Genomic DNA, 8,424 nt, shown 5'->3' with positions numbered 1-8,424 from the left:
ACTATCTTACACTGTTAGGATCAAGACAGGGAAGTCCATTTGACACTTGAATAGAAGTGGACAGGCACGCTATAACCTCAGGGAGCTATAACCTCAGCCAGAGCTGCTATACTTTTGGGCCCTTCAAAAGAAGCATGAAACAAAGGCTTTTTTTTTTTTTTTCCCCTTGGTTTTTTGAGACAGGGTCTTGCTGTAGCCCCAGCTGCCCTGGAACTCCCTATGTAGACGAGGCTGGCCTTGATCTCAGAGAGATCCACCTGCCACTGCCTCCCGAGTGATGGACTAAGGACGTGCACCACCAGGCCTAGCTCAAGGGTTCTTTTAGAGTATGGTTTTCCTAGCTTTCCCAGGCATCTCCCACAGCCCTAAACTCCCAACTTTTCCTTGTTCTTTGGAAGCTAGTTCTTTCTTCCCAGTAGTTCCCTCAGGGCACTGTCCTGTGAAAGTGCTTCCACTGGTGTCTCCCGGGACCCACAACTGGTTGCAGCAGTTCAGGTGGAGTTTGACTGATGCAATTAACTGGGCACCGCTCCTTAGGAACGCAGCCACCATCCTTCATCAGCTCTTCAGACATTAATCACCTTGATCTGACGGTGGTGTAAGTCACAGCTTCTCCAGGTTTTCTCCCGATCTTGAGCGTCCTGACAGAGTACTAAAAACACTGGTTGAAACAAACAATGCTTTTAAAATTAGTTCGAGGAGACCCTCACAGCTTAGGGTGATTACAAAGTCCAAATACATTCCGCGGCCCCGCCCCTCCCAGGGTCGCCATGCCTAGCCCTTCCCTTCCCTTTAATCACTCAAGCTGGGTAACCTTTCTAGTTTCTATAATAGTCCCCAAGGCTTCTCCTTATGCTTTTTTTCTTTTTTAAATATTTTATTTTTAACTTATGTGTATGAGTGTATTTCACCTGCGTCGTGAAATGCACGTGGAGGTCAGAAGAGGGCGTCAGATCCCCTGGAACTGGAGTTACAGACGGTTGTTAGCTGCCATGTGTGTGCTGGGAACGGAACCGAGGTCACCTGCGAGAGCAGCCAGTGCTCTAAATCGCTGAGCCATCACCCCAGCCACGCTATGCTGCTTTCAATCGGGAAAGCGTTGACTTCCGGCTTTCTGCAAAAACCACCACCAACAAACGCTCAGGCCTCCGCCGCCTGGCCACGCCCCTTGGGCGCGTTTCCAGGACGAACCGGAAAAGATTGTACGGCTCTGGTTCGTAACCCGGAAGTAGATGTACCTCACGGAAGCCGGCTTTGGCCCTGCGGCTGCTGCCGTCGCCGCGGAGAAATTGTTGGAGCTGGCAGCCTGGGAATGGTGAGACCCCGCGGTTCGTCTCCGAGCGTTCTGAGTAGAGTTGGGGGAGAAGTGGAGCTTCCCAGTGTGCCGCGGGGGACAACCACCCCCCCACCCCCCACCTCCGACAAGATTTGGGGCCCCGCCCCGGTATCGCCCTGAAAAGTCTGCGCCTGCGCCGGGCGGACAGGCCCAGACGCTGGCCTGAGGTGTTACGCATGCGCAGAGGTGTTGCCCGCGGTGTGGTGAGAATTCGCTGAGTGGATCCAGCTTCCCAGCCCCCAGTGGGGCTTAAACCCGGGCTGCGAGTGCCCCGTGGCTTGCTCCGTCTTGTACTTGGGAGCTGACTTCCTTATCGCTCGTACCCCGAGTCCCTGGAACAGACCCGGAGGGCCCCTCCCCTTGGGTGTGGTCTTGCGGGAGGAGGGGCCGAGGGAAGGGGGCGCAGACTCTGCCTTGGGTGATCGCCAGGTTCGGCCCCTTCACCCTGGGGTCGCATCCTCGACTCCCGGCCACCTCCTAGGAGCCTGCTCGCGGGTAGCGCCGGAACTTTGCTCTGAGAGCCTCCCTGGCTAGAAGGGGCGGGACCTGCACGCACTGCGCTGCAGGAAGTCCAGGACCTGAGTGGTCTGTGGATTAGGAGCGGGTCTCCCAAAGCGGTGGGGATTCAGGTTCCAAACCTACTCTTCTCCCTTCTAAAGGTACCACCAACTTAAAAGCTGTAAATGCAAATTGAAGGGAAAGACTCTGGAATTCTACCTTTCCTTTTCTCCTCCCTGGCCTGGGAAAAGGGTTAGTGCTGCTGAGCTTAAAAGTTAGCTGAGAATCTCTTTAATAGTCAAGGTACTTAAAATTAGAGGGGTCTCTGGACCTCCTAAAATAGTATGTCTATGTACGTTTTTCTAGCCTCCGCAGCTTTTATCCTACTGTCTGGAGTGTCAGACTTCCACACAACTACGAATTTTTAAACAATTTTTAAAATTTATTCTTTTCATTTTATGTGTATGAGTGTATTGCCTGCATGTACATGAGTGCACCCTGTCGTGCAGTGCCACAGAGGTCAGAAGAGGGCTTCAGATTTCCCTGGAACGGGAGTCAAGGATGGTTCGTAGCCACCATGTGGGTGCTGGGAATTGAACCTGGGTCCTCTGCAAGAGCAGTCAGTGCTCCTAACCGCCAAGTCATCTCTCCAGCCCTTAAACAATTTTAAAAATGTTACATATATGAATTTTGCCTGCATTCAAGTGCACCATGTCATGTAATGTGTGTGGAGGCCAAAAGAGGGTGTCAGATCCCCTGGAACTGGAGTTAGGGATGGTTGTTAGTTGCCATGTGGATGCTGAGAACTGAACCCTGTACTCTTCAAGAGCAACCAGTGCGCTAAGCTGCTGAGCCATCTCTCCAGCCCCGGAATTTTAAGGGTAATTGAGAGGAGAGCTTTATGCTTCTTTGTACTCAGTGTGTTGTCCTAGCTTAGCGGACCCTGAGGAACATGAGCCAGTATGAGAAGATGAGTTTGGCCAGTTGGAAACCTGAGCCTGAGGGAGCTTCATTTCTCCTTTGCAGAATCTCCTCTTGGCACCTCAGCTCACTTGGTCAGAATCCTTGGATGAGCCTGTGGGACCCTTCCTCCTAGCCCTGTGGTTTGGAACCAGTGGCTTTGGAACTGTAAGAGGATGGACAAAGGTAGTATGAGGCCGGGCCAGCTCCCCAAATGCTTGGGCGCCACGCATCTGCTGATTCCACTCTGTGCCTGGGCACGTGTGTCTTTCGGTCCTGGCTGGGCATTGCCACCTCCCCCTGGGCCAGCACCACCCACGTACCTCTCGGCAGAGCCACAATTGACTGACTTGCTGTTGAGCTGCTGCTCTTTGGCACGCTGCATTTTGATGGCAGAGGGAACAGTTATGCCCAGATCCCGGTGTGTCGGCATCACCAGTCTGACCTGAGCACCATGTGCTGCACGACATGACACGTGGCACCGGGAGAACTGCCCAGCGTGGAAGGTCTGGGCCAGGTCTGAGCCCAGATGGGATCTGGATGGCCAAGGAACTCCCACCTTAAAAACCTCAAGTGTCAAGGAGACTGGGGAGGGGTAGAGGGCTGGCAACGGAAGAGGGCGGAAGAGGGCGGAAGAGGATTCCGTGTACAGAGGTTCAAAGCTCTGCTGGGCACTTGGAAGGCCTGAGTTTACCCCTTTTCTTTTTCTAGATTCTCAGGGCTTGCTAGACTCATCCCTGATGGCATCAGGCACCGCCAGCCGTTCAGAGGACGAGGAGTCACTGGCAGGGCAGAAGCGCGCCTCCTCCCAGGCCCTGGGTACCATCCCTAAACGGAGAAGCTCTTCCAGGTAGTCTGGGTTCAGGAGGACCAGGAAGGGGAAGACTTGTATCATTAGGCACTCTGTGCCTTTGCCTCTTTGGGGAATTGTCACCTGAGTCTGGAGTCTGAGCTGAGCCTTGAGCTTTTCCTGATCTACTGATCCCTCCTCATGGCACTGACGACAGGGGAAGGAGATCATTGGTCTCTGATGGGGAGTTCCCTGTCATCTCAGAGGGCTGATGTGTTATTCCATGTCCACTGAGCCAGACTCTGGTGGGAAGTGAAAGCAAGGCAGTCAGCTCCCTCTGAGCCTGCTCTGTGGGTGCTGTGCAGGGTGCCAGTGGTTCACTATGCAGGCTCTCCCTACAGGTTCATCAAGAGGAAGAAATTTGATGATGAGCTGGTGGAGAGCAGCCTGGCCAAATCCTCTACCCGGGCAAAGGGGGCCAGTGGGGTGGAACCAGGACGCTGTTCAGGGAGTGAACCCTCCTCCAGTGAGAAGAAGAAGGTAAAGAACTGGGAAAGGCAGTGAGGGGGAAGGGGAAATGCTAGATTTTGTGTTTCCCCAGATCCTTTGCCAGCTACCAAGAGCCCTGCAGAAGAGGCTTGTGAGAGGACCAGCTTGCTGCTCCAGTCCCCTCTAGATCCCTCCCTCCTATCTGTCCCTACTCCCTTTCTTGCTGCACTCCACACCCTGCCAATGCATCCTGTATCACATTCCGTGTGGGAGGCAGGGAGCATGCATCTATTCTGGGAGCAGACAGCTTGTTCCCAGCGTTGCAGGGTGTAAAAATAACACCCAGGTGGCATTGCTCTGGCCCCAGACATTGCACCAGCAAGAGTAGTTTCCTGGTATACTCCCCACCCACCCTCCATTCTGGGGTTGGGGGGTACCACAAGCAAAAGAGAAGACCCCATATGGTCAAGAATTATGTAGAAATAATTTGGTGGGGTAGGTGTTGGAAAGCTGATGCTCTGCCTAGCTCCCTCTTCTTGGCTGAGCCTACAGCTGTCACTGTGTGTGAAGCACTAGGCCTGAAGCCCTAGCTTTTCTGATACCAGCTTGGAGTTCATTGTGCTCCTGTCCTGTACCCAGGTGTCCAAAGTCCCCAGTACTCCTGTGCCACCCAGCCCTGCACCGGCCCCTGGACTTACCAAGCGTGTGAAGAAAAGCAAACAGCCACTTCAGGTGACCAAGGATCTGGGCCGCTGGAAGCCTGCAGATGACCTCCTACTCATCAATGCTGTGTTGCAGGTAGTTCGACTGGGCCCTTCTCTCCTATCCTTAGCTTAGCAGGGCCCTGTGGGAAGGATTCTTCCCAGTGCTGAGGCTGGAGCAAACCTGTTTGGGACCTTGCAGACCAATGACCTGACATCTGTCCACCTGGGTGTGAAGTTCAGCTGCCGCTTCACTCTTCGGGAAGTCCAGGAGCGCTGGTACGCCCTGCTCTACGATCCTGTCATCTCCAAGTGAGTGGATTGGTTCCAGTAACTGGGACGTGCAGGGGGCACCCAAGTTTGACTCTGGGTACAGGAGGGATAGACTACCAGGGCCCAAGGTGAAGGGTAGGGGGCCGAGAGGCAGGGCTGTGGAGCCTTGCATCCTCTGGGATGATCTTGGGACCCTCCAGGCTTCATAGAGAAGCTTCTTCCTCCCTCCAAGCCTCCTAGGGCTGCCTGGATACCAGAAGCAGCAGAGTCCACAAGCAGAAAAGTGACGTGGGGGATAAATGCCCCTAAGTGCCAGGAGTCCCTTTTCTACCCCTCTGCAGTTGTGGCTTTGAGCAGGTCACCTCCCAGATTTTCCCTATAGACCTCTCACAGTTTCTTAGAAGAAGAGGGAGCTGGAAGAAAAGAACCCCAAACCCCTTCTAGCTTTAGCAGAGTTTCAAATAAACTCATATACATAAGCAGCATGCTCTTCCTCCTCCTCAGTCACTTAATTCAGTGTCCTCAAAACTTGATTTGATGCTGAACACCCATCTTCTACTCCTCCACAGCCCTACTACCCACTTAAGCTGTAGCCACAGCCTGATCAGAAAATAGGTTGGCCTTAGCTTTGGAAAGAAGACACAGTAGGCAGTGGTTAATGGGTGACAGCTTTAGCCACGTAATGAGGAAGGGCTGGAAAGGATTTGTCTCAGAACCCGGCCGTTTGTTTTTTGTTTTGTTTTGTTTTTTTGCTATATACCTCTGGCTGACTTGGAACTTATTACACAGACCAGACTGGCCTTGAACTTTCAGAAATCTTCCTGCCTCTGCCTCACAAGAGCTGGGATTATAGGTGTGCACCACCACACTCAACTGGGACTAGGCCTTTAGAGGACATGGCCTCCATTTCCTGAGTGGCCTCTTCATTCATTGGACCATCCTCCAATGCTATGGAAAACCTCTGGTTACTCCTCTTTAGAACTTCTAGGCTCAGGATCTCAAAATCTCCAAGTCTTACAGGTTTAGGGGAAGTAAGAACCCTGGATTACTTGACTTCCTCCTTTTAATTCTGCCCTTTGTTTCTTCCCATGCTCAGGCTGGCCTGTCAGGCCATGAGGCAGCTGCACCCAGAAGCCATTGCAGCCATCCAGAGCAAAGCCCTGTTCAGCAAGGCTGAGGAGCAGCTACTAAGCAAAGTAGGCTCGGTAAGGTTGAGGCTTGGGAAGTTTGAGGACCAGAGCAGGGTACAAGCTGGCTGACCCACCTGAGGAATGACTGACGTAGGGAGTTCTGCCTGTCTCCACCTATGATCTGTGATCTGTATGCACACATACAGATGTATCTATATCTGCAGATGCACCCACATCTGCAGGGGCTGTTGTGATGGGCCTTGGGAGAAACCAAGCCTGATCCTCCAGATGGCTGTTGCTTCTTCAAGTTCCTTGAGAGGACTTGGGATAGGGATAGGAGTGGGAAGCCAAAAGTGGCAGTAAGAAAACCCATGTACAAAGAGCTTATTTCTCATCTCCAGACTAGTCAACCCACCTTGGAAACCTTCCAGGACTTGCTGCACAGACACCCTGATGCCTTCTACCTGGCCCGTACTGCCAAGGCTCTGCAGGCCCACTGGCAGCTTATGAAGCAGTATTACCTACTTGAGGATCAGACAGGTAACATCCCAGGAGCTGCCGAGTGAGTGGCCAGGTGTGCAAGTATGAGAGTGCTTGTGAAGTGCTGTGGGCACAGCTGCCCGCCGGTTCCCTATAACCAGTGCTTTGGCAGCCTCCAGTGTCCTTGTCACGTCAGTTTGCAGAAAACTCTGCTGTCTTCCAGAGGATAAAAGTGCATCTGGAAAGGTCGTTGGCATCATGGGAAGGGAAGCCAGGCTTATCTGGTGTCCGGGGCCTAACGGCCAGACAGCACAGCTATTGCTACTCCTTGTTTCGGGTTTTTTTGGTGGTTTTTCCTTGACGTATTTGGCCGTTACATAAATAAGGCATTAGTATATTATTTACAGGCAGTATGAGGAGCAAACTGCTCACTCTCCCCCATGTTTCCTGCCCTAGAGAGGATCACTGCTGTCAGAGCTTCCCCTCCCTGCCTGTCCCCACCCTACGTTCTCCTTTTATTGCCTTGATCTTGCACCAGGGAGTCTCTGCTGTCAGGTGGCCCAGGATCTTCAGAAGTCCCTGATAGAACTGCATACTCAGGCCCCTGTCTTACTTCTTCTGCAAGGGTTGGAATGCTTTCTACTATCCCTCCTCTCTCAACAGCAAACTCTTGTTCTTTGGGAGACAAGTGTTAGGAGAGTCATCTGGGTAAGCCACAGGAAGGTTTGAGACCCAGGCTCTGATTTCCATGGTGCTGGAATTAAAGGAGTGTGCCCCATGCCAAGCTGTGAAGTTTCTTTTTATTGTCAAAGCCAGTTCATTTTGTTTTGTTTGTGGAGACCTGATTTTCTGTAGCTGAGATTACAGGTGTGCACCACCAGACCCAGCTTCCTTTGTCACTATTTTGAAAGTTATCTTGTTAACTGAAAGCTTTATCTTAAAGGTTATTTTTTTTCCTCCAAGAATCTCATTGTGTGAGAATTTGGTTTCTCTTGTTTGGAGCTGGGTGTCCCTGGGATCAGGCAGTCTCCATGGCTTAGCTAGCAGGTTAGCTGTGGGATTTCAAGCAGGCCTGGCAGTGACCATACCACCCCTCTGACCTCATACAGTCTTAACTACAGGGTGGAGTGTGGCTATATCTGCTGCAAGAGCACTGCAGTCCTGCCACAGCGATCCAAAAGATGCCGGTTCCCAGATACCGGGCACCTCAGTCCCTTTCCATTCATACCAGAAACAGCTGTTAAATTCCATGAAACAGTATTTGTCCCACTCTCTGGTACCAATTTCTGTCCTAGTTTGTTTCTTCATTGCTGTGACAAAATACTCTGACCAATACCAACTTGGGGAGGAAAGGGTTTATTTAGCTTACATCTCCTGGGTCACAGTTCATCAGGGAGCTCAAGGCAGGAACCTGGAGGCAGGAGCTGGGGCACAGGCCCTGGAGGAATGCTGCTTACTGGCTTGCTCCCCTGGCCCCTGCTGAGCTTGCTTGCTTATGCAACACAGGCCCACCTGCCCAGGGGTGGTACCACCCACAGTGGGCTGGGCCCTCCCACATCACTCAATAATCAAGAAAATGCCCCACAGACATGGCCACAGGCCAGTCCTATGGAGTCCATTCCCCAATTGAGGCTCCTTCTACCTCGGTGTGTCGAGTTGACACTAGAGCTATCCAGCACAAGTTCTAATGATTATCTTGCCCCATTTCATCCTTTGAAAAAAATGAAGCTAATTTCATGACCCATAAGCAAGTCATTCTCCACAGCT

The 8,424-nt window shown here is 52.1% G+C and overlaps 1 protein-coding gene across 5 annotated transcripts in view; it reads left to right on the top strand.

Moving 5' to 3' along the window:
• The first annotated feature begins 1,183 nt into the window (after positions 1 to 1,183).
• The window catches only part of Mcrs1 (microspherule protein 1), a 10,100-nt gene continuing 2,859 nt past the window's right edge, over positions 1,184 to 8,424 (top strand). The window contains exons 1-9 of one of the 5 annotated variants that reach the window (XM_029570633.1): positions 1,524 to 1,539; positions 1,996 to 2,086; positions 2,861 to 2,980; positions 3,506 to 3,644; positions 3,986 to 4,124; positions 4,713 to 4,871; positions 4,977 to 5,086; positions 6,144 to 6,252; positions 6,579 to 6,717. In XM_029570633.1, the coding sequence (XP_029426493.1) occupies positions 2,971 to 2,980; positions 3,506 to 3,644; positions 3,986 to 4,124; positions 4,713 to 4,871; positions 4,977 to 5,086; positions 6,144 to 6,252; positions 6,579 to 6,717 (805 nt within the window). In that variant the 5' untranslated portion in view covers positions 1,524 to 1,539; positions 1,996 to 2,086; positions 2,861 to 2,970. Of the gene's footprint in view, positions 1,316 to 1,465; positions 1,540 to 1,596; positions 2,087 to 2,860; positions 3,312 to 3,505; positions 3,645 to 3,985; positions 4,125 to 4,712; positions 4,872 to 4,976; positions 5,087 to 6,143; positions 6,253 to 6,578; positions 6,718 to 8,424 lie in introns of those variants that run through there. The other 4 variants (XM_008847551.3, XM_008847552.2, XM_029570635.1 and 1 more) reach the window with 4 other exon arrangements.

The sequence above is a fragment of the Nannospalax galili genome, unplaced genomic scaffold (assembly GCF_000622305.1).
Source record: "Nannospalax galili isolate Female #2095 unplaced genomic scaffold, S.galili_v1.0 scaffold1143, whole genome shotgun sequence".
Lineage (NCBI taxonomy): Eukaryota > Metazoa > Chordata > Mammalia > Rodentia > Spalacidae > Nannospalax > Nannospalax galili.
The sequence above is the reverse complement of the archived record's forward strand: the minus strand, read 5'-3'. Positions and strand labels throughout refer to the sequence as shown.